The 25,771-nt window shown below is 48.2% G+C and overlaps 1 protein-coding gene and 1 non-coding gene across 6 annotated transcripts in view; both read right to left on the bottom strand.

Annotated features, from left to right (window-relative positions):
- Window positions 1-7,868: 7,868 nt before the first annotated feature.
- FANCC (FA complementation group C) overlaps window positions 7,869-25,771 on the bottom strand; it is a 291,379-nt gene continuing 273,476 nt past the window's right edge. For all 5 annotated transcript variants that reach the window (XM_060101949.1, XM_060101951.1, XM_060101952.1 and 2 more), the window contains 4 exons: window positions 24,787-24,868; window positions 19,724-19,904; window positions 15,559-15,765; window positions 7,869-10,012 (listed from right to left, as the gene is read on the bottom strand). In XM_060101949.1, coding sequence (XP_059957932.1) covers window positions 9,869-10,012; window positions 15,559-15,765; window positions 19,724-19,904; window positions 24,787-24,868 — 614 coding nt within the window. In that variant the 3' untranslated portion in view covers window positions 7,869-9,868. The remainder of the gene's footprint in view (window positions 10,013-15,558; window positions 15,766-19,723; window positions 19,905-24,786; window positions 24,869-25,771) is intronic.
- LOC132492880 (U6 spliceosomal RNA) lies at window positions 10,685-10,789 on the bottom strand. The gene has a single exon (XR_009532930.1). It is a non-coding gene; the product is annotated as a U6 spliceosomal RNA (small nuclear RNA).

Raw genomic sequence — 25,771 nt, 5'->3', positions numbered from 1 at the left:
CCACCTCCTCATTCTGTGGATGGAGCCGGCTGGATGGGAGGGTGGGGCATGTGAGAAGGGATCTGCCCAGAACTTCTGCACGGCCTACCTGCCCTGCAAGTAAGCACAGTGCCCCACGATCTCCTGCCAAACAGAACTCCTGGTGTCCCAAGCCTGTGGCCTCCCTGGGGCGGCAGGCTGGCCACACCCCATTCCTGAGAAGTCAGCGAGGGAGATGCTCCCCCTGGCACTTGGCCACCAGGTTACAAGTGCCAGCAGGCGACAGGGCTTCGTTAGGTGATGCTTTACAGCATCCCCTCCCCAGGGCACCTTGGACTGGACCACCTCAGGGTGCAGAGAGAGGGTGGGGGCCCTCTGTGCAGGGCCCAGCCACGGCAAAGACTCTATACAAGGTGCCAGGACAGTGGTGAGTCCAGGCCTAGACCTCCCGGAGCCGCCTCAGTCCAAGGAGGGCTGGAGCGCTGGGGCTCTAAAGCCCAAGGGACCTGGGCGTTTAAAGGGCTGCCTGGACCTCCCAGGGCGGTGCCCAGAGGCCAAGCTCAGTGAGGAGAGCTCTTAAACGCCCAGGCCACTGTCCCGGGGACAATGACCTCACCCTCCCTGGCTGGGCCCTGGGGGTTTACAAGGTGGAAGGGAGGAGAAGCTGGTTGGGGCCATTCACGGGCGAGGTTTTATAGATCTTTTCCCATCCTTTGGTGCTGTCTGGGAGATTGATCGGCTAATGAGGTATTTCTGTTCCAGTCTGATGACTAGAGAGGGTGTGAGAAAAAAGAGGGAGGAGGCTGTCAGCCAAGCCTGGGGGCGGAAGGAAGTTACCATAAAACTACAAACGTTCCCAGTGGTTCCCAGGACTAGCACAGTCTGCCGAGAGCCTCCTGCCTGGATGGTGGGTGGGCATCCGGGCACCCTGGCATTGGAGCATCAGAGCAGAGGCAGACCCGGCCCTGGGGGGAGGACCAGCCAAAGGAGCCCGCTCTTGGGGGCTGGGCCTGAGAAAGGGGGCTGGTGATGGGACCAGAACCCCGCGCTGGTCTGCGTGTGCGTGTTTGGGAATGCGAGTCTGAGTGCAGAAATGCAGATAAAGGCCTCTCTGACCACACATTTTCCCCTACTCCAGACAGCTCCCATAAAACTAATCTGGGCCCTGCCAAGTGTCGTTTGAGATAAAACAAGTTCAGGGATTTGGCTTCTCAGCTCCAAGGACTGAAATGGGACGAACTGCTCCTGAGACCTGTCCGTGGCCTCCTGTGTCACCCGCCTAGGCCCCCAGCCTTTTCTGGCTGCTCACCACCGCCCGGGCAGCTGAAGGGGGCCGGCTGGGGCTCCCTCGCGGGATGCCCACCTTGGCGGGCAGAGCCCTGCCCCGCTGGGGAGCCTCGCGCCTGCTTCCCGAACAGCTCCTCTGTGGCTTTGTCTGGGAAGCAGAGGGGACTGGGCGCACATTGTGGTTTCTGTTTTCTTAAGCCTTCTTCGTGCTCTTTCTGCCTGTAATTTCCTCCGGCTCCGGCCTTTGGGGATGGTTCCAGCACAGAAAACCCGGCCCAGAAGGTGTTCTTACCTGTGGGGTGGAGGAGGCGCTGAAACTGCCTGCCGTTGGGCCCTAACCACACTGCCTGGAGTCCCAAGTTCGGAAAGTTCTTTTCTGCTCTCATAGGCTGTCCTTGTCACATCAGGTCTGGCAGGACGGGCCTTGGAAGCAGAAGCGTGTGTCCTAAGACGGGTGAGGACGCTCGTGGTAAGATTAGAAAGGCAGGAGATGGCGCGGGTTTTCACGTTCTGACTGCAAGATTTAAGTCTCCCAGGACTTTGACATCAGTTACGTCTAAGGAGGGAGGCTCAAGACAATGTGAATTATGGGGATAAGCCAGCAATTAGATAGGAGCCAATTTTAGAGTTTGCCAATCGGACAGCACAGGTACAATGGTGCCCTCAGGTTGGTTGTAAAGAAAAGACGTAAAAGGGAAAGGAATTGTAGCTTTGAGAGTTTACCTGCTTTAATAAATTAAATGATAACGTTGAGGGAGAGAGAAGTGCAGAAATTGTGGCTTCAGCGCAGCTGGGGGCGGAGGAGGCATTTTGTAGAGCAAGAGAGTGATGATTAGTGATGGCAGAAGCTGGACAGATGGACGGATTGACATCAGGGGAGTTGGGTCATGGCCCACAGACTGCCCCAACTTGGGGGACCAAAGCCCCGGTCCTCAGGCCACCCTCCCTCTAGGTCGGGGTACCTCTTGTTCTTCTAGAAAGCTTTCTGTCCAGTACTAGAACATAAGTCCTATTAATAGGCTGTAAAGGTGCCACCGTGCTGGTGGCACAGCAGGGGCGCCAGTGCAGGGGTCTCCTTTCTGAGTTACAGGTGGGGACGGAGGCCTCCTTTTCTCTGCAGTGTCATTTAACAGTGAGTCTCTCTTGGAACAGACAAATACAAATCTTCCTTCACACACTGATGATTATAAATTCTTCCTGCACACATCACATATAAACAGTATGTCAACAAAAAGCGCGCCCCGCCTCGTCCCGCCCCTCCTCCAAGGCCGCCGCTGGGAGGAGAGTGGCGGCAGAGACTGAGGCGGTGCCGCAGCACACGTGCGTGCCCGGCTTACGCACACGTGCGGCAGGGTGTGCACCGCTCTTTCAGCGGCTCCGTTGTCGGGACATCACACAGCTCAAGAGGCAGTGGTCACAGTCTTCTTAGGTCCTTTTGTTCACATCCCAGCCCTGCTAGATGTCGCCTGTGTAACCTCTCTGGGCTTTGGTTTCCTCATCTATAAACCATGGACAGCTTCGTTAGGTGGTTGTGAGAACTAAATGAGTTTATGTAAAACCCTGATAACAGGGCCTGGCATCAACTATAAAGGTATGTGTTACCCTTTGATCGTTGGTTTACTTTATTCAACCAGCCCTCTACTGATGAACCTGTGAGTTGTTTCCAGTGGGCAGTGATGTGAAGCTGCACTGCAGTAAAGCCCTGGGCATTTCACATATGCCCGGGCACCAGTGTGTCTGTGGGATAATTTCTAGACTTGCTCGTGGTGGGTCCACGCAACCTGAAGTGGGGGAAGGCAGCTCTGAAGAACTGGCTTTTTGTTACTAGATAAAAGGATATATAGTTAAAAAATTTTTTATTCAATGCTCTACCATGGTAACACATACATAAAATTTACCATTTTCAAGTGTACAGTTCAGGGGCATTAGGTACATTCACGTTGTTGTGTGGCCATCACCACCATCTGTCCATCTCCAGAACTTTTTTATCACCCCAAGGTGAGACTCTCACCTGTTAAACAACAACCTGGAAGAGAATGGAATTCTCTCCTGCAGCCCATGGCACCTGTATGGTAACAGAATTACCATATGATCCAGCAATTCTACTTCCAGATGTATTCCCAAAATAACTGAAAGCAGAGACTCAAAGAGGTGTTGGTCCACCGATGTTCATAGCAGCATTATTCACAGTAGCCAAAAGGTAGAAATGTCCACCGTTCTATTTTCTGTCTCTCCAAATTTGACGATTCTAGGTACCTCATGTGAGCGAAATCACACAGTGGTGTCTTTTTTTGTCTGACTTACTTCACGTGGCAAAATATCCTCAAGGTTCTTCCCTGTTGTAGCGTGTGTCAGAACTTCATTCTTTTTTAAGGGTGACTAATATTCCATTGTATGGATATGCCGTATGCCACATTTTGCTTATCCACTCACCTGTCGATGGACAGCCTGCTGTGGGGTCTGGGTTTGCATCTTGTGTAGAAAGGGTTCCCTTTCTGGCCTGAGGGCTGAAGACAGGATTCTTAGATTCTGCCTCAGGCCCCTTCCCTACCTCCTGTGGAGAAGGACCCTCTCCTCCCCTCAAAGGACCAAGAAGTCTTCTTGGAAGCAGTGACCCAAAGGCTTTGAACTTGCAGACTCCAGGCAGTGGGGAGGGGGAGGCCAGGGGCTGAAATCAGGGTTTATGTGAAAGTCTGCAAACCACAGGTGAGCAAGAAATTCTTAATGAAATACAAGAACATTCTTTCTACATTTTGGGAGTAGGAAAGTCTTGATTTTATAAACTAATTGTGTACTTATCTGAGTAATAGACCCTCTTCTCAGAGTGGCAGCAGCCTTCCAACCACCCTTGTCCCTCCTCTTCTTCCGAGCAGAACTGCTAGTTTTCTCTGGAGAAAACCCACAACCCCAGAGAGGAAACCTCCAGATACTTTGGTAAAGAAAGAGGGCTAGGCACTTTTGTGTGTGTTTATTATTATCTAAGAAGTAGAGCTCCAACGTGATTTCTCAGCACCATCTTTCCCTGTTGATGGAAATGCCTTTACCGTATATTAATCCCTGTATGGACTAACTCAACAAATATTGGGCACCTATTGTATGCCTGGAACTGTTCCAGGCACTTGTATTGGAGACAGTCAAGTATATAAGTAGACTACCTGGGGTCTAGAAGGTGTTACGTGTTAGGGACGAAAGCTGAGGGGTGGAGAGTGGGGTGCCACTGGAGACGGGGGGGTCAGGCCATATGGAGGTGGTGACATGTGAGCAGGTGAGGGATAGCTGTGCATGTCTGGGGAAGCCCATGCAAAGGCCCTGGGCCCCTGTGGCTGGAACAGGTGGGTGGGCGAAGGGGTCACAGAATATTAGGTGGTGAAGTCAGAGAGTAAAAGGGGGCCCATACTGTGTAGGGCCTTGAAAGCCATTTTAAGAGTGTTGAGTTTTACTGAATGAAGACGGGAGCTTTTGTCGTGCTCTGATCAGGGGTGTGACGTGATGGCACCGGCAAGGGATCGCTGAGATGCTAAAGAGGGGCCAGGGCGGCGGCGGGGAGAGCAGGCAGATGCTGGTGTCTGCGAGGAGGGCAAGGAACAGTCCGATCCAGCAACGTCCTAGTGACTCAGACGTGGGGGTGAGAGAGGAGTGAAAAATAACTACACAATTGGGCCTGAGTCCCTGGAAAGACGGGACGGCCATCGACTGACTTGGGGAGACTGTGGTTTTGGGTCGGGGGTTGGTGGCATCAGCTTTGGACGTGTTAGTTTGACATGGTCACCTGACCTCTCAGTGGAAACAGCCGCTGGGCTGTGGGTATTCAGGTCTGTGGTCCGGGGAGGGTGCGGCCCCTCTGCAGAGGTGGCTCGTGGAAAGCCCAGCAGAGTGAGGGTACACAGGGTGGGGGCCTGGGCGCACCCGCCAGGCCGAGGTCAGGGATTGAGCAGGGCCCAGCCCCCTCAGGCTGAGGGGAAGCCCTGGAATGTTCCACCAGCCAAAGGAAGCTGTCAGGGAGGAGGGAGACCCAGTGGGTCAGGTACTGCCCAGGCTGGTGCCGGAGGCCTGAGAATGGTTGGCTGGAGCCCCAAGGAGGGCCCTCATGACCCCGATGGGGACAGTCTCTGTGGGCTCCCTAGCTTAGGTCCCACCAAGCCGTCATAATGAGTCGAGCTTTAGAAGATGTGTGTACTCTTCATTATACTCCATCACACTTCACTTTCAGGATTTTCTTGGCTGTTCTTGAACGTTTATTTTTCCATATGAATTCTGGAGTCAGATCATCTAGTTCTCCTATTAGGATTCTATTAAGTCTAATTTATATCTCTAAGACAGTTACTGTTTCTATTCAGGATATCTTTCCAGAAGGAAAGGACCACCAGTTAGAGAGCAGTGGTTCTCAACTTGGCAATGTCTGGACAAAGTTTCGATTGTCGCTCCTGGGCTGCCGCCTAGCTCAGAGAGGGTGGGATCAAGCCGCCGCCACAGAGACTTACCCGGTCCCCAGGGTAGTAGCGCCACACTGGAGAAGCCCAGCCTCAAATGCCTGCACACTGGCTTTCTGCTAAGGGCCCTCGTCTTCCTTTTCTTACTGAGTAGAGTGTCGGGCTGCTGCATGGCACTCAGCCTTCTGCAGTGCTCGAGAAGCGTCGACAATATGTAGTGTTGTGCACGTTTTAAATTCTCTTCTGCTGCCCAGGCTCTGGCCCCTTCCTGTCTGTGGGAGATGCAGTTGGTGATGTCCAGTACCGTCACAGAAGCGAAACCAGCTCCACACTTGCTTTCCCAGCTCCCCTTACAGCCTAACTGCGGGTGGGGGACCTGGGCTTCTCTAGTCAGATGCAGCAGCTGGGGCTGTGGCCAGCCCTTCAAAGAGCGGGGTGCAGGGACCTGTCTCGCCACTGAAGGTTGCAGACCTTGCAGGACGAGCTACAAGGGTTGCAGAATTCAGTGACAGCAGCAGCAGGAGTTTCCTCACCAGGCCACTCTGAGGCTGGGTTTTGGGCGCTGCTGCTGGCTGGCTAGAGCTAAGTCTTGTCTGCCTGACAATTCTGTGGGCTTTTAAATACCCTTTGGATTGCTTCCCTTTTGCTCTCAACATCGTGTCTGTTTCTGTTGCTTGCAACCAAGAATCCTGACTGATTCACATGGATTCATCATATTGTGAGAAACACCAGAGGTCGAGATTTTCAACATTGATTTTTGAGACTTTCTACTTCTACAGAAAAGCTGAGAAGTGTGAAACTTTCAGTATCCAAGCATGCAAGTTTTCTACCCCAAACACCAAGTACAATAAGCTGTATCACAGTTATGTCAGTACTGGGGAAAAGGGAAGGTCCTACATTATCAGCTTCCTTTATTACTGTCAGTCTATATATGAGAGATATGATTTGGACCCATGCTATAAACAAACTGTGGACTTGAATTTTACAAGGCTTTAAGACACTTATTTTGCCTTAATTTTGGTTCTTTAGGAGTGAGATGGTTTGGTGATGATTAATAACTTAGGATTGTTTCACGAAATCCATGTCAAACCCAGTGTCAGGCAGAGGAAGGATGCCATCATCAGCAGTGCTGGCTGTGGGTGACGTGGTGATGGGCTGGCAGAGGAAGAGAAAGGCAAGGACAGCAACAAGTCAAGTTCATTCTCTTCCTCCTTGGAGAGCATAATTTGGATTCCTTGTCGAATAAGGAAGAACATTCCTCACGTTTGTTCTCACTGTGCAAACACCGGGCCCCTTTGGGTAACACAGGGACAGGCTCCATTTAGGTTTTCCTCACATTTCTGCCCACTGCCCAGGTCCGCATCCTCTCCAGGTATCCCTGTCCTTGACTCCTCCACTTTGACGGAAAATGTGGCTTTCTGCTGGCCTCTGGAAGAGCTCCCATTTTTGTCTAGTACCCTTGTCCCAGCAAGAACGGGGCCGAGAACGGGGCCAAATGAAGAAGCTGGAGCCCAGGAACGCCCGGACAGGGGCTTGTCCCCAGGTGCCCTCTGCTGTCTCAGGTGCCTCCTGGACAAGATAAGAGGCCCTCAGCGCCCGATGTCAGGAAGCAGAGTGATCGTCTAGAAAACCCATGCAGTCTGCTTGCAGTAAAACCGGGAGCGGCCAGGGTCCTGTGGGAGCCACGGGACGCGTGCTTCAAAGATGAGTGGAGCTGCGGGCCGAGTCCCTCCTTCCTGACACCCAGGGGAGCCCGGGGAGGCCGGAGCGCCAGGGCCATGAGTCTGAAACAGCAGAACGAGCAAGAGGGTGGGCTGTGCTTTGTCAGATGCACTCCCTCTTGAGAGATGGGAAACAATGTGTAGATCAACTTACACTCAGTGGTAATATTTAAGTCTGGCTTAAAGGGAAAAAAGTGTATATATGTATGACGCATTTCATTTGGTTTTAGCAGCTCCTGCTGACTGCATGCCCTGCAGTCACTCTCCTTGGCAGTTTTCAGACATCCGGTGCCAAGATTCCCAGGCCTAGAGATAAACCACAGTTGGTCTTTTCCAGGGGCAGGCCTATCTAGGTTTTGTGAGACCTGAAGCTTCCATAATTGGGGAGTAGAGGGGAGCTTTCTCTGAGAAAGATTATAATACTTGACGAATACAAAATTAGGTGCCATGTGACTTTTTATTTAGAATGACAAACTATAAAACAAATTACAAATTTTAAAAAGCTAACAAACTCTGCAAACATCATGAAGTCCTGCTGAGTAACATAACCTCTGTATTCAGGGGGTCATTAATGCCTCTTCTCCCTGTAGTTTTGGGCTCTGTCCTCTTTGATCCAAGTCCAAGGCTTAGGAGAACGTTAGAGGCTTTGTAAAGGAATTGGGAAATACTACAAACAGACTGGGGTAAGGTCAGGACAGGAAGGGACTTTCCAGAAATGCAGCTTAAACAATCTGAGATAACCGTCTTGTTTTTATTGTTTGCTGTGAAATACAGTGTGAATGGATGTCCATGTGGAAGCACACTCCCCACAGGGAGGTCTGGTTCCCAGTGGCGGCTTGGTTTAGGGGTTACTCACTGCCACCAAACTAAGCCCTTTTCTTCATGTCCACAGAGGTTGGTCACAGCTTCCCTGGCAAAAGCCAACATAGGAGAGGCGTCCTCAACACCAAGGGAAGCGTATGATGACGGCACTTGTGATAAAAGTATTTTAACAATATACCTTTCATACTGTAACGTTTCTCTAAAGAAAGGCTCAGGTCAGGTCTTGGAAGTTTCCAGATCTTCAGGTGGATCCATATACCAAAACAAGTAACTCCCCTAAAAGCTCAACCTCGAATACATCAAAACTCTACTTATACCTCAAACAGGAGCCAAGAATGAGGGAAATTCAGAGATGACTGATGCAGAAATCCAAGTGAGAGAAGTCTGGACTCACTCGACAAACAGATCATACACAAAAGAGCAAAAGAATAAACCTGAAAGGAAAAAACTGATGTGAAATAAAATTAATGTTGGCGTCACCAATTCTTTTTTATTTTTTTAAAATAAATTTACTTATTTATTTTTGGCTGCGTTGGGTCTTCTTTGCTGCACGCAGGCTTTCTCTAGTTGCGGTGAGCGGGGGCTACCCTTCGTTGCAGTGCACCTCTCACTGTTGTGGCCTCTCCCGTTGCGGAGCACAGGCTCCAGACGTGCAGGCTCAGCAGCCATGGCTCACGGGCCCAGCCGCTCCACAGTATGTGGGATCTTCCCGGACCGGGACACGAACCCGTGTCCTGCATTGGCAGGCGGACTCTCAACCACTGCGCCACCAGGGAAGCCCGGCAGGCAGATTCTTAACCACTGTGCCACCAGGGAACCCCCCCAATTCTTTATTAAAAGTTTCCAATTTCCATTTTAGTTAATAGAGAACTGACACATAATCTCTTCCAATGTTTCTAGTACACGTCCTGTACCCTCCCCTGTCAGCCACCTTTGAGGTAATATGAGCTCTTTTAGTAACAGCCAGTGCTTAGCCAGTATAAAGCAAAAAACCCCAAAGCTGGCTTTACTTCATTGCTAAGCAGTGTTGCTCCCCAGTCAACACTACTTGCTACTGGGCTTGGGTGGGCTCTGCTCAGGGGACATGGGAGGGAAACTTGAGGGATCCTGACTATCCTGGATGAAGAACGTCTTAGGGGAGCAAGAGAGTATCCCGGTGGATAAGACGAAATACCAGTAACAATTACAGGACTTCTTAAAAAAGAGATCTGTGGAAAACGGCTAAGTTACTTTCTAAATTATCAGTGGTTCATGACCAATTTCTTGGTCCAAAGAGTTTGAAACATCCAAATAATAGTTGTGCATCTTGGTTTGATATGGGGGGGCGGGGAAGGAAATAAAAATCTGTTCTCCCATCCAAGCCTTTCCTTGAGTGATTCTCTAATCTACATCCGGGCTGAACAGGCACAGGGAATGCTGAACCATAATCCCGTCATTAGTGAGTAAATCTCACTGAATTCAGGCTAAAGCACCTGACTTCTCATTTTGTAAAATATGTACTACCAGATCTTGCCAAGATGTTTATGGCTCATTCTTGCAACTCAAAGAGGGAATGCATTCGACAAACGGAGGCCATAAGAAGCAGCCCCACCATTTCATCGCGTAGCCTCCCTGGTTAACTGGCCTGGGCTAGGCTTGCCCACGCAGCTCTGAGAGGAGCTCTCTGGCCAGTTTTCTCGACCTAGGGGCTTCCACACAAAGATGGTCCCATCTGTACAAGGTCTGGTCCAGAAAGCCAATAATCTCGTGCATTATCGCATCAGTCTGAGCCATCTGCAGTGAGGACAGAAGAGAAGGCAAATTAAAACACTTTCCAGACAGATTCATCTCTTCGTCCAGTGGACCAACTGTAACCATCCTGTCCCCAAAAAGCACCTGCATTCCTATCAGCTCCAAAGGGCTCTTGTTTTGTCTTCAAGGTGATGAGCAAAGCGAATGTGTTCTCAGAGGTGGGCCATCTAGTGAGCAGAGCCATTTCCTAATGCTGGCCCTCTCAGACCCACAATGGCTACAGACAAATGCTGTTTCTTGGAACACCCATCACAAGCTTTGGGGTTATTTGCCGTGGGGAACAGAGGCCAATGAGCGTGCTGTGGCTTGACTTCCTGCCAAAGGCTCACACCACTATGAGAACTGGAAAATGCTGAAAAGAGAGTGCCACCTGTTCTTACACAAACAGCTTTATAAATGGCGTTCGTGGGCGAACGGCAGGCCCACTTGTTTGTTAATAGGCACCTAAGGTTTTAACACTTGATTCTTAAGGGAAGCAGGAAACACAGGAACTGTCAGTTCTACTAAATACAGCCTTCGCTGTTGGTACTCATAAAGGGAGGATGAGAATCTAACGATTTGTCTGCGTGGAGAAGTTACTGTGATTTTTTTAGACACAAGCATATTGAGAACCTCTGTTTTTGAGAGTAGTCCACATATTCATTTTTTTTTCTTTTAACTATGGAACGCTTCACGAATTTGCATGTCATCCTTGCACAGGGGCCATGCGAGTTGTCTGGGTCCTTCCAGTTTTAGTCTATGTGCTGCCAAAGTGAGCACCACATGTTCGTTTTTCATGTGTGAGTCAAATATTTAAGTAGCCTGAGTAGCCCAAGGTCAGCTCCTCCTCTGGGTCCACACTGAGCCCTTCTGGTAGGGTGACCAGCCGCCCTGGTCCAGCCGGGACTCTCCTAGGGCCCAGGACATCCTTTAATCCCAGGCCACCTCTGGCCATGAGTCAAGGCAGACTCTCTGCAGCACGGGTACTAAGTGAGTGGCAGCGGGGGACGCCCTGGGCCCCCTGGACAGCACTGGTGCTCCCCGGCCATTACTGGCAGTGGCCCAAGCTGAGAGGGCTCTGCTGGGGTCAGGGGGCAGGCTGCCAGCCTGGGTGGGGTTCACTGTGGCTCTTGGTGTCTACAGAATCCTCTCTTGGTTTTCCTCAGAAGTCACAGATGCTGTAGATGACTTTACGGATGAAACAACATGAGCTTCCCTGGGGCACCTTAGAAGAGTTAATTTACTACCTCAGACCCGAGTGGGGGGAAGACTGCCTCCCGCTCCAGTGCCCAGGGACCACGGGGGCTCCTCGGAGCCGGACGCGGAGCGGCGGTGCCATCACTGACCCTCTTTACAAGCCACCTCAATGCCCACGTTCCACTCTAGGTCTCCGGTCACGTACAAACCCCGCCTCACTGCCACTGAGGGAGGGGAAGCCGCGTCCTGCCGGGCTCAGCTGAGGGCACCCTTGTGGAGGTCAAATTCATTTTGAGCTCAGCAATTACCTAACTGAACTCTATATTTCAGATTCTGGCTAACTTTTGGCTCTTGTTGCTGTGGTCCAGCAACAGAAGACAGAAGGAGAGGGGGAGAGAAACGTGAACTCAGGGCAGGACGAGGGGCAGGAGGAATCCGGGCGCCAGGCAGGCTGCTTACGCCTCATCCTCGTCCTGGAGGCTCCAGGAGGAGAGAGCGGAGCTGGTCAAGCAGGCGCAGGGGCAGAGGGGCAGAACGCGGGTGGGAGGGGCAGGGGCTCCGATGGGGGGATTCAGTGGAGACTCAGAAGCTGCGCCCTGGGGCCCGTGCGGGAGCCTGAGGAAGCGGGGGAGCGTGCTGTGGCCGAGGCTGGGGTGTGAGGCCAGGAGAGGAGGAAGGAGGAAGGTGAGCCGATGGCGCGAGGGCCAGCTCAGAGGAGGATCGAAGGCCGCAAAGAGACAGGGCTCGGACGCGCGGCCTAGAGCGAGCACGGCTGTCCGGAGCTGAGGGCGAGACGAGAGGGCCGAGACCAGGACCCGGGCCCAGAAGCTGGCCCTGCTCCCGCCTCTCTGAGTTCACACCAAAGCCAGGCCAGGGCTAGGGTCCTGAGGGTGGTGATGCCAAAGCCCCTGAAAGAGAAAGGCCGTCCACCTGCTCCTGGCCAAGCAGACCTGGCCCAGGGCTCTTCCCAGGCTGCTCACGGAGGGAGCCCCCAAGGAGCCCACGAGGGGCTGGCACTGGGTGGACCCCTTCCACCTGTCCTGTTTGTAGCTGCTCTTGCCGGGCTGCCTTCAACCGATTGTGTGGCCACTGCAGGAAACCTTCGAGGTAGGAAGGCCGGTATGTTTGTTAGTTAAAACAGTTTCTGAACATCTGCAAAGACAGCGCCCAGGAGGCGCTCTCAGCTGTGACGGGCTCCGAGGTGCCCGGGAGGCCAGCACCCACCTCCTAAGGAGCCGGTGCGGGAAGAGAAAACACCGAGCTTCATCCTTTAGTTAATCTTTTTTGCAGCTGAGCTGACTTCTGAACGTGAATGAAGGCGCTGGGGTTTTCCGAGTTGCCCCAGGCGCAGGTGTAGACTGGCAGCGCTGATGCGTGGCTGCAGGTGAGCTGTTCTGTGGCGATGGGGCTCCAGCATCGGCGGCAATCCTGAGCTTGGTGACACGACCCAGACCCTGAGCCCCAGCAGCCAGTCTGTGGGTGAGACCAGGGAGCGGTCCATTGGGAGCCTGGACCGTCTCCCCAGAATGGAGGGAAATGTGATTGCAATACAGAAGCAGAGACCTGCGTGTCTCTGAGGAGCCTTCTCTGGGTTACATTCTCTCACACCCTATGTGCTGGGCCGGCCGTGGTCTCCTTGGCCTGCTCTCCACTCTCAGGGTGACAGGACAGCAGAGGAGCAGGAGGGTGCAGGCTCAGGGAGGAGGGGCAGCCGGGTCTGAGCAGGCTCCACGGGCTGAGGCCCCTCCCACAGGTGTCCAGGGCCTGGGCGGGAAGTCAGAGGTCAGGCAACAAAAATGCCACCAGCACCTGCATGATTCAGAAGTGTCTGCCTTTGACTTTTAAAATAACTTTCAATTTTAGAAGAGGTTTAAATTTATAGTTTGACCCAAAAGAAAATACTGAGAAATCCCATATCCCCTACACTCAGTTTTCCTGTTAACATCTTACCTTAGTATAGTACATTTGTCAGAATTAATGAACCGATATTAATGTTTTATTAACCTTATCTTTAGGTCAGACTTTATTCTGATTTCCTCAGTTTTTCCCTAATGTCCTTCTGTTCCAGGATTCCATCCAAGACACCACATTACATTTAGTCATCATCCCTCCTTAGGCTCTTCTTGGCTGTGACAGTTTCTCAGACTTTCCTGTTTTTGATGACCTTGACAGTCTTAAGGAGGACTGGTCAGGTTTTATTTATTTATTTTTTTTTGCGGTACGTGGGCCTCTCACTGCTGTGGCCTCTCCTGTTGCGGAGCACAGGCTCCGGACACGCAGGCTCAGCGGCCATGGGTCACGGGCCCAGCTGCTCCGCGGCATGTGGGATCCTCCCGGAGCGGGGCACGAACACGTGTCCCCTGCATCGGCAGGAGGACTCCCAACCACTGCGCCACCAGGGAAGCCCTGGTCAGGTATTTTTGTCAAATGTCCTTCAGCTGGGGTTTTTGTCAACTGTTTTTTCAAAATTAGGCTGGGGTTATAGGTTTGGGATAGGAAGGCCACAGAAGTAAAGTGCCATGTTCATCACTTCATAGCAACATGACTTATCCCTGCTGATGCTGACCTTGATCACCTGGCTGAGGTAGTGGCCAAAAAGTGACTATTATAATTTACACTTGGCCAGAGAAAAAGTTGGTTGATACCAAGTTCTACAGATATGAGGACATTATTTAACTCTCACCTATGTAGTTCCCCTCCCCAAATGGATTTGGAGGTAAGTGAGATGTGCATTTTATAAAAGCACACGATAGATCATTGTGCTGGGGCGGGCCCTGAGGAGATGGCACCCAGCAGGTGACAAGCAAGTCCTCCTCTGCTCTCGGCCACACCCGGGCTCTGGGAGGTCTTCTGTCTGAGCCCGAGAGGGCGGACTGACAGGCTGGCTGCGTGGTCTGCCCACCCCACACATGTTGTTCTCCTAGGACCAAGGAGAACCTTGTGGGCACTGGTTACTGAGGCTCTTGGCAGTCCCACTGGTCACTGGGACTTTCTTCATGTTCACATTCAAACAGAGCCTGCCCTGGAGGGGAGCGGGAGGGGGCCTCTGGGTACTGGGAACATTCCTTTCTTGATTTGGTTGCTGGCTGCATGGGTGTTTTTGGTTTGCAAAAATTCATCAAGCTATACCTTTCTGTATATACCTTATATGACAATAAAAAGTAAAAACAAAAACATAAAAAAACCTAACTCCAAGAACCAGCACGTTGTTTTTTTTTTTTTTGAGATGAGCTCATAACATAAAATTTGCTATTTTAACCACTTTTATATGTACAATTCAGTGGCATCAAGTACATTCACAATGCTGTACAACCACCACTACTATCCATTTCCAAAACTTTTTCATTATCCCAAACAGGAACTCTGCACCACTCCCCAGCCCCTAATAACCTCTATTCTACTTTCTGTCTTCTTTTCCATTTTGTTTGGCTTGGTTTATAGTATATGTCCTCGTGAGTATGGAGCGGTACCTCATTGTGGTTTTGACTGCATTTCCCTAAGAGCTCATGATGTTGAACATTTTATTCATATGCTTATTGGCCATTTGTACATCTTCTTTGGAGAGATGTCTAAAATTCACTGCCAGTTTTTGAACTGGGTTGTTTTACTGTTGTTGAGCTGTACAAATTCCTTTTATAGCCTAAACACTAAACATTAAACCCCTATCAGATAAGTGATTTCCAAATATTTTCAAGTATAAATTCGAAATTTTTCTCCCATTTCAAGATTTGTCTTTTCACCTTCTAGGTAGTGTCCTTTGATTTGCAAAGGTTTTTATTTGGATGAAATCCAATGTATTTTTTCTTTTGTTGCCTGTGCTTTTAGTGTCATTATTTAAGAAATCATTGCTAAGTCCCATGCCATAAGCGGTGCTCACGTTTGACTTGGACCGTAAAGAACCCCTCAGGTCAGCTGGGCTTCCAGAAGGAGCTCTTTGTAATTAGCAAACTTTAAAAAAAATTATCAAATGAAATTCTTTGAGCCACTGCAGTGACCATATTCTCACTGAAGTCTTGTTTCTCTTCATGAGGAGGAAGAGTCATGAACTGTAACTGAAAGACGACAGCCTGGGGAGACCGGAGATGAGCTCTCACCGTGGGCCCTGGCAGTGAGCTGTGTGACCTGGGAGAAGTCCCCTCCCTTGTCTGAGCCTCCCTTCCCTCTCCTGTGCCATGCAGGTGTCGCATAGGGCAGGCTTTGGATCTGGCCCAGCTGTCCCCTCCCGGCCTGTCCAGCCACGTTTGGACAGCATCTGGTACCCACACTCTTCAAAGGCTGGGTCCTTGGGTGATAACCCACCTTTTCCCTGGGATGAGAATGAGAACCAGGATGCCAGAAAAGGGGAGACTTACGAGCGTGATGACTTCCTGGGCAATCGCGTGGCCTCCGGGAGCCCAGAGCAGGAAGTTCAGGAGGAGGCGCCTGATCAGCTGCTGACAGGCAGGCGGTCTGGAGGCTCCCTCCCCGCCCTCTCCAGCTGCTGCCTGCAGATCCCTGGCCGAGAAGGTTGGACTCCTGAGCAGCTTCATGAGGCAGCTGAGCACTGCCTTCACCTCCACCTGGGAAGTATAATTTCAAAGGGAAGAGATTAGGGAAGAGTCGGGACACACAGGTTGTAGGATGACTCAGTTCTCTGAAGCAACCCCCAGAAACAGGAGAGGACTGGCGCCCGAGGGAGGGTGGATGGGGTGGACCATGTCAGAGTTTACACACTGCGCCACACAAACCCAAATGGCGTAATGGAAATTTCTTGACTTTCTTTCATCCTGCTCACTAAGCAGCCAGGGCATCATGCCAGGAATCGACCTTTTTTTGTATGAAAGGAAATGGAGAAAAGTCCTCAGCAGAATGTAGTCAGATTTTTATATTGTGGGAAAAAGAACAAAAGGCTCCTTGAAGACTTGCTCACTATTACAGCCACAGGTCAATTAAAGCTCAGTGTTCGGACCTCCGCGGAGCCAACGTGCTGATAAGAGTGAGGTTTGACAAAGTGAGAGAGAGGCATGGACATATATACACTACCAAACGTAAGGTAGATAGCTAGTGGGAAGCAGCCGCATAGCACAGGGAGATCAGCTCGGTGCTTTGTGACCGCCTGGAGGGGTGGGATAGGGAGGGTGGGAGGGAGGGAGACGCAAGAGGGAAGAGACATGGGAACATATGTATAAGTATAACTGATTCACTTTGTTATAAAGCAGAAACTAACACACCAATTTACTCCATAATTGCTGGAGTAAAGCAATTATACTCCAATAAAGATGTAAAAGAAAAAAAAAAGAATAAGGTTTGCCTTTTTGCCACCTTCGGCGGGGAGGAAGCGTGTGCGTGCACACACACACACACACACACACACACACACATACCACACTGGTTTGGTTTAGACACTGGGACACTGTTCATACATGTTTAAAGCTCAAGGAGAGGTCACAAGTCTGTGGAATCCACATAATAATAGTGGCTGTTATAAGTCTGTGGGTTGTTTTTGCATAAAAAATATTTATTTCATGCTGAGATTTCTGTTTGCTCTAAGAATGGTACATCAAGTTGTGACTTGGAAAACAGTAAAAACTGAAAGCTGTAGATCCAAAATGCCACATGGAACTCATGAAGAGCTATGTTCCCTCATTTTCAAAAGAATACTTAGGCCTACTCTGAAAATTCCCATGACCAATTTTATGGATTTTTGTGTGAGTCGTTTTTTCCCCCGAAGTTAAGGCTTCATTCAATGAAGTCTGTCATAAGCTCCAGTACACTAGCAGTGCTGTGTGAGCGACTCCAACCACAAGGCAAGACCGTGAGAAACTGCACCCCAGGGCCCTTCCATGCAGGAGGGCAGCGTCCCTCACCCCCTCTTCTCTTGCCCGGGACCAGCCTGCCCTCGTCTGACAGCGTCTACGGGGGCCCATGGCTGTCCTGCGTCTAGGTAGGTCTGCAAAAATGTCAGGGTTTAGGAAGCAATGCCTCCGTATCCATTTTCTTCCTGACTGGCATTTGATTTTCTCCTCTCGTCCAATATTCCCTGAGGCTTGTCTTCTTCCTTTCTCTTTCACTGCAGGCCGTCTTTCCCTTCAAATACCTTCCTCAATGCCCAAAACTTTAATGCTTTCTAAAAATCTTTTCAGGAGAAAAATATAAGCTTTCTTTCCTAAGTATTAATTTTTATCCTGCATTATGAAAATTTATATATGCTCACTGTAAAACATTTGAACAAAAAAGTAAAAAGAAAAATAATCTAAATGACTATAACTCCAGTATCCAAAGAGACTCGTTGAAAGTGAGGTTTACATCCTTATCTTTTTTCTATGCATTGTGAACACAGCACTCACTATACATAAAGGTATTCTAGAGTTTTCACAGTTCACTGTAAGCAATTTACCATTATCTATAGCACATTTTCTTTGATAACATGATTTTTCATGGTAGAATGCTATTCTGTGGTTGTAATACACCACAATTTATTTAGCTGATATCCTTACTATTGAAATGTAGGCCATTTTCAGTTATTGCAGTTACAAACAATGCTGCAATGATCTTGTACATAAATCTTTATATGGCTCTCTAACTACTTCCTTAGGATAATTCCTAGAAGTAGAATGATTGATAGGGTTAAAGAGTATGAACCCTCACCTAATTCTTAAGAGTATACAAACATAGTTTTTGTCTTTTATCATGATTTAATTCAAAGTCAGCAAAAGGAGATGAACACTGGCTGGCAGAGAACATGGTTTGCAGAGTGGAGCGGTCTCTGAGCCGGCGTACAAGTCCCAGGCAGGAATGGCTGCTCTTTGCCCCACCCCCTCCCAATCCTGCACCTCAAGGATGCCCAGCAGAGGTGACGGTTCCAGTCACAGAACGCTGCTGCGTACAGTCCGGTACCCTGATTTAATTATGCCTTTCAAGGCAAAGGCACAGATATTGTCAAGCTCAGTCAAATCTTACAATAATCATGCTTTCAAAGACAGTTCACAGTTTGTCAAGTCATCCAACAGACCATCAAAGGTCAGGAGAGCGAGAAGTATGCACTATTAGTTAAACTAGGAAAACTGGGCCCCATTTGCTCCCCGGGATGCCGCACAAACTGGTGCCTCAGGTTGAACACCAAGAAGGAAGAGGAAGGAAACAGACGTACCGGCACTAAACTACTCTGAGTGAGCTAATCTGTTTTTATCCAGGCTGCCAAAGCACCCCCTGAGTAAGAACTAGGCATAAGTTTTATTTAAAAAAAAAAAAAAAAAAAAAAGGACCAACTTAACTAGTAGAAAGATAGGCCAATGCAGAACTCTCTAGAAAATAAACCTTATTGGACAATTTATTTCTCTACACTTCAAAAGTAATCTGTCAGCTTCTATGATCGATTTGGAGTTTAACATATAACCTACCAATTTAGCTTATACAGAATCAAATATAAAGTATATATAAAAAGGCTTCAGAAATCATTAGTGCTTCATACATTTTAATTATTATTAAAATTAAGATAATGAAAAATTAGGATTCTCTTCAATTAGTTTAATGTGATATTTTAAAAGGGAAAAAATAGGCTTTCTTTTTCATCAGATAGCAATTCTGAGATACATGTTAATTTCTTTAAAAATGTTCTATTTTTGATCCAAAATCATCATCAAATTTCAACTTTTTAAAATCCCAACTCTTTTCTTTCTCCTGCCATATAACATGCTTTTAAACAAGTAAAATATACAGCCATATCTGAACTAGTCTCTGTTTTTTTCAAACAGAAAACATCAAGCAAATAGGAGCACTGCTCTCTACATAAAGAAACCTGCTCCCTTTAATTATTAAAATCAGCAAAAAGCGCTGGCAGTTGAACTTTTAAAAACCAGCAAATAAATGTTTGCAAGGAAGGCGCAAATGCCTTTAATCAAAACATTGCTCCTGTAATTATTATATCCCACACAAAATAACAACTGTCTTTGCCACAGACAGCTAGCCACTCCTGTACTTTGCTGCTCTGTTATGTAGGAAATGACCAAGTCCTTTTCCAGAAGCTAAGTGGTTAATATCATGTGATTACTTTTCTAAGAGTTCTAAACAAAGCCAGTACTGTGAGGATCTATTGACTGATCCAAAAAAGGAGTTAAGTCAAGACGGAAGCAGACAGTGCCAGGCCACTGATCAGAAAGAGGACGATGCTCCTCAGAAGAGCGGTCAGACCCTGCATGGCATCCCCTGGAGGGAGCGGCCCCAGGGCCAGGCGTGCCTGCGAAGCATGACAGAGTGGCAGTGACAAAGAAGAGATAAAATGACCCAGGGATGGAAGGGTTGCACCTCATCTCCTCGGTGCCTCCCGGGACAGCAGGCAGCGCCTGGCCTCCAGTCCACTCCTGAGGGCAGGAAAACACCTAGACCACAGGCCCAGCTCCCACTCACTCGTCCAGGCGGATGTCTGCATGTACCTGCCGAGGTGCCTGGGGGTCAGTGAAAGCCAAACCCACTGCAGGGCCCCTTCTAGCCCCTGAGAGACTGATCCTGAGGCGGCACACTATAGGCCTGGCCACCCACCATGATCTGTGCTCTCTGCTGATGCTCAGCTCCTGGACCACAGCTGAAAGCCAGGAGCCACAGCAGGGCCTCTGGAGCTTCAGCCTCAGCTTCCGACGTCAGTAACTGCTCGGCCGCCATATCAGCCCATCCTCCAAAGTGAACGAACAAAAACCAGCTCTCAAAGGGGCCTCCGTAGGACCTGGAACAGAACCAAAACACATGGCAGCCGGGCAACTTGATTTCTTTTTCCTTTAGGTTCTTAAAGCAACTTAACGTTTGTGAATGGTTGGCTTCAATTGTTCTTATCCACTGAAGTACAACTTTCAAGGAATACGAGTTAGCTTCAGAAAAAGAGCTCACAATGCTGCCCTGAACCTGTCACAGGACTTTCAACCGCATGCCTCTCAAAACCTCATGTGCCCTGAGGACCTCAGACATTTAAATCTTTAAATCAAGGTCATCCAGGGACACTGAGTGAGCACAGGCCTTCAAGAAAGGAAGGTTTTGGCCCATGATCATCAAGAACGATGCAAGATGAGAACCTGCAGGCCCACCTCTCTGCCTTCTGTGTGGCCTGCACAGTTGGGCTGCTGTGGAGAGTGGGGCCCCTCAGCCACCAGGCAGCCACCCAGGTAGCCCCGAGCAAGAAACAAGGGGGCTCCCTGGGGTCCAGACGGAGACCAGAGAAGGGACGCAGGCCGAAACACGTGTTATTCCTTTTCTCACAAGGCAAAAGATTCTGGTCAGTATTTTGGCAATTATGAATGTTTAATGAGCTGTATATTGTACTCTTTCCTGTCATCAAGTATACATCAATGCTGAAAAGGTAAAGCTTTTGTGAAGCTATCCTTTTGTCACAGAGGGAGCCGGGAGTTGCAATAAAGGGTAGACTCTGCTTAAGGTTAAGGACCCACTAGTTTTGCATAGTGACAGTCCTAGCAGTTTAACGTCTCCCTTGGGAGAAATGGAGCAGGACTGGCCGGAGATTAACACAGAGCAGAACTTTCCTTCTGAACTGGGGAAGCTCCTAGAACAGGAAAGCTCTGAGCCCCTCTGCAGCGCTCCGTCTTTGCTGGATCTGGGTGCGTGGTCCCCTGCTTGGCCCGTGGAATCCCCAAGCCAGCGCCGTTCCCACCTCTCCTAGTCACTGCTCTCCTCCTGTTCAAGTCCTCCCTGAAAACCAGTGATTAAATGTTCTGAAATCTAACTTGCAAAACAATGACAGAAAAGGAAGGAGGAGGAGCATTAGTATTAATCCCTTGTCCCCACAAGAGGGAGAGCTGATGCTCCAGGGGCCACATGAGCAGTGGGCTGGGTTATGTCTCAGAAGCAAGGAACCAGCTCCACGGGGTCTCCCTCCTGCAGGCCTCACGGACGAGTGAGCTGAGCAAGGGCTCCCCCATGATCGCTGCCCCCACATGGGCATCCCTCCTGGATCACGGCTCAAGGCCTGGTCATTCTGCCTCTCTTCCTCTAGCAGCCGAGTGTGCAATGCAGTCTCATGGGGCTGGCTGAGAAGGTGCCTAAAGCTGTTCACAGACCCCTCCCCGCAGGTGGCCCTGAAGCCTAGTTGAGGCAGATCTGGGTTAGGCAGGAGCCCTAAGAGGTTTGGGGTCTAGGCCCTGCTCTTCAACAGAGACAACCAGAAGGGGTGTGTATGGGGCTGCCAGGGTATGGCAGGTCACTCATATGGCCAATCCTCTGATCCCCACTTGGCTGACAGTTCTGTCTGTCTCCTCTACTGTTAAGAGTTTGGGGACAGGGTTGGGGAGGGAGGCTGTGTAAGTGAGTAACTGGCACCCAAACCTGCATCAGTGAGGATGAACAGAAGAGCACCAGCCGTAGTATGTGATGGCTCAGTAATGAGATTATAGAGAATTTCAAGAAGGAAAAGCAGCAACAAATAAAGACAGTATTAGTAGGCTAGTATAGACGATGAATAAAATATGTATACTCTAAAAGCAAAGAAGTTGAAGAGGAAGCCAAAGGTACTATGTTACAAAGAACTTAGCAAAGCCTAAATGTGAATGCTTCTAGGGAAATAACACATATAAGAGGGTACCTAATATCATAATGTTAGAAATTACTTTATGTTAGAATGGATTTTCTAATTTTAGACAAATATTTATTACAAGGAGGAGGAAAAGAAACATTTCATCCTACTGTGCAGGAGTTTAGAATTTCCTTCCCTAGAGAGGTAGAGAAGACCGAAGGGCCCAGAGAGGTGCCCTTCTCGTTCTGCAGGCCAGGGGTTGCAGCATGTGAGCACTGCTTTTTCTCTAAGGTCTATTATTTTTATTGTTATGTTTGTACATTTCAAAGCCTAACACTAGCCATTACTCAGAACAGTTTCTATGCCAGCTATTTACACATGCAGCCTATTTATTCTGAGCTGCTCGAAGTGCTTCCTCCACTTCTTACTCAGCAATGTGCTCACCTGTTTGGGGATGGAAACAGACCAATACAGCCATACCTCATTTTACTGCACTTCACAGGTAATTGTGTTTTTTCACAGACTGAAGGTCGTGGCAACCCTGCGTCAAGCAAGTCTATTGGCTTCATTTTTCCAAGAGCATTTGCTCGCTTCCTGTCTCTGTGTACATTTTGGTGATTCTCACAATATTTCAAACTTTTCCATTATATTTGTCATGGTGATCTGTGATCAGTGATGTTCCTTGTTACTACTGTAATTGTTCTGGGGTGCCATGAACTGTGCCAATATACAATGATGAACGTAATCGATAAATGTGTGTGTTCTGACTGTCCTACCAATTGTCCGTTTTCTCTCCTCCTTGGGCCTCCGTAAGAGACACAACAATATTGAAATTAGGCCAGTTAATAACCCTACAACAGCCTCTAACTGTTCAAGTGAAAGGAAGAGTGGCGCATCTCTTACTTTAAATCAGAAGCTAGAAATTACAAAGCTTGGTGAGGAAGGCACGTCTAAAGCTGAGATGCGCTGAAAGCTAAGCTTCTTGTGCCAAACAGCCAAGGTGTGAATGCAAAGGAAATGTTCTTGAAGGGAATTAAAAGTGCTACTACAGTGAACACATGAATGACAAGAAAGCAAAACAGTCATTGCTGATATGAAGAAAGTTGTAGTGGTCTGGATAAAAGATCAAACAAGCCACAACATTCTCTTAAGCCAAAGCCTAATCCAGATCAAGGCCCTAACTCTCTTCAATTCTGTGAGGGCTGAGAGAGGTAAGGAAGCTACCGAAGAAAAGTCTGAAGCTAGCACAGGTTGGCTCATGAGGTTTAAGGAAAGAAACCATCTCCATATGTAAAAGTGAAAGATGAAGCAGCAAGTGCTGGTGTAGAAGCTGCAGCAAGTTATCTGGAAGATCTAGCAAGATAATTAATGAAGGTGGCTACATTAAACAACAGATTTTCAATGTAGATGAAATAGCTTTATATTGGAAGAAGATGCCATCTAGGACTTTCATAGCTAGAGAGGAGAAGTCAATGCCTGGCTTCAAAGCTTCAAAGGACAGACCAACTCTCTTGTTAGGGACAAATGTAGTTGGTGACTTTACGTTGAAGTCAATTCTTATTTACCATTCTGAAAATCTTAGGGCCCTTTTAAAAATCTACTGTGCCTGTGCTCTATTAATAGAACAACAAAGGCTGGATGACAGCACATCTATTTAACAATATGTTTTACTGAATATTTTACGCCCACCGCTGAGATCTACTGCTCAGAAAAAAAAATCCTTTCAAAATATTACTGCTCATTGACAATGCACCTGGTCACCCAAGAGCTCTGATGGAGATGTACAGTGAGATTAATGTTGTTTTCATGCCTGCTAACACAACAGCCATTCTGCAGCCCATAAATCAAAGAGTAATTTCGACTTTCAACTCTTACTATTTAAGAAATACATTCCTCTGAGGGATCTGGGCAAAGTAAACTGAAAATCTTCTGGAAAGGATTCACCTTCCTAGATGCCATTAAGCACAGTTGTGACTCATGGGAAGAGGTCAAAATATCAACATTAACAGGAGTTTGGAAGAAGTTGATTCCAATCCTCATGGACGACTTTGAGGGGTTCAAGGCTTCAGTGGAGGAAGTAACTGCAGATGAGGCAGAAACAGCAAGAAAACTAGAGCTAGAAGTGGAGCCTGAAGACGTGACTGAATTGCTGCAATCTCATGATAAAATTTTAATGGACAAGGAGTTGCTTCTTATGGATGAACAAAGATAGTAGTTTCTTGAGATGAAACCTACTCCTGGTGAATCTGCTGTGAGACTGTTGAAATGACAACACAGTGTTTAGAGTATTACATAAACTTAGTTGATAAAGCAGTGACAGGGTTTAGTAGTTCTGCTGTGGGTAAAATACTATCAAACAGCACTGCATGCTACAGAGAAATCGTTTGTGAAAGGAGGAGTCAACTGATGTGATTAACTTCATATTGTCTTATTTTAAGAAACTTCCAGGGCTTCCCTGGTGGCGCAGTGGTTGAGAGTCCGCCTGCTGATGCAGGGGACACGGGTTCGTGCCCCAGTCCGGGAAGATCCCACATGCCGCGGAGCGGCTAGGCCCATGAGCCATGGCCACTGAGCCTGTGCATCCGGAGCCTGTGCTCTGCAACGGGAGAGGCCACAACAGTGAGAGGCCTGCATAATGCAAAAAAAAAAAAAAAAGAAAAGAAAAAAAGAAATTTCCACAGCCACCCCAACCTATAGCAACCACCACCATGATCAGTCAGCAGCAGCATCAACATTGAGGCAAGATCCTCTATCAGCAAAAAGATTATGACTCACCGAAGGCTCGGACAATGGTTAGCAATTTTTAGTAATAAAGTATTTTTAAATTAAGGTATGTGCATTGTTTTTTTAGACATAATGCTATTGAACACTAAACAGACTGCAGGATAGTGTAAACATAACTTCTATATGCACTGGGAAACCAAAAAAGTCGTGTGACTCACTTTATTGATGTGGTCTGGAACGAAGCCTGCAATATCTCTGAGGTATGCTTGTAATGCCCTCCCCTGTCAGGCCTGCTCAAAGGGAAGATAAGGATCCAGAGCAAATGCGTGTGAAACAGACCTACGAGTCATCAGTGTTTGCTTACCCATGAGTTTGGTCTTCAACTACTTCTTTGAGCATTTCAGAGATATGTTTCAGTGCCTGGTGCCAAAGTCCCTGTGGGATATCTGTGGGTGGAGAGAGCCATCAGAGAGGAGCTGAAGAAAAGTCAAACCTATTAGGAATCATCTACAGCTAAGACCAGAAGAGGCCTTTTGGAGGAAAGGCCTTAATTTTCCTGGTCCACAGAATCCGTACCACTGCTCTCACGCTGATCCCAGCCAGAATCTATGTCTCTGGCCTGGGAAGAAAGATCTGTCAGTGTTACACAGAGCTAAACTCAAAGGCTCTTTAACTCAGGTACATGGGAGTGGACAGAGACTGCACAGGCAGCCCACCGTGGGGTTTACAAAGGCTATGTGGAAGATGCCCCAGGATGTTTTCTTTTCTACTCACCTACCCCCTCCTCTATATCACTAGTAGTCTGTGATTTCAACATACATGGAGATTATAATAAAATAATCAACAAGGAATTAGGAATGGGCTGCCCAACTGTTTTTCTACGATTGTGATGAATTTAGAATAAGATTTCAGGTGTATAGTTTTTTTTTTTTTTAAATGGTCATAAAAAATACATGGGTATCATAGAGACAAATGTCTTTTCTTTGTTAGTTTTTCTGGTTTCACAATTTTCCCATGGTCTTAAACACTTCTGAGCATGTATGTATCTGTAGTTCTGAACAACATCTGAAAAAGGTTACCACATTTCCATGTAGTGATAGGTTCTATAATTAAATACACGAGAAAGATAATGTAAGTGATACAATAACCACTACTCCCCCACAAATGTTAAAGAATCATAAATTATCTCTCTCCCTCTTCTGAACTCCCATAACTCTTGATTTGCAGGCTTTGAAGGCATTTTTGTTTTCTTCTTTCTATTAGTTGTTTAGATATGTATTTTATGTCTCCTTTATTTGTAGCTCCTGGATAGTCAGGGCTCATAAGTGACCCATCTTTTATGCCTACAA

Source organism: Mesoplodon densirostris, chromosome 6, assembly GCF_025265405.1.
Source record: "Mesoplodon densirostris isolate mMesDen1 chromosome 6, mMesDen1 primary haplotype, whole genome shotgun sequence".
Taxonomy (NCBI): domain Eukaryota; kingdom Metazoa; phylum Chordata; class Mammalia; order Artiodactyla; family Ziphiidae; genus Mesoplodon; species Mesoplodon densirostris.
Note: the sequence above shows the minus strand (reverse complement) of the source record. Positions and strands in the feature narration are given on the sequence as shown.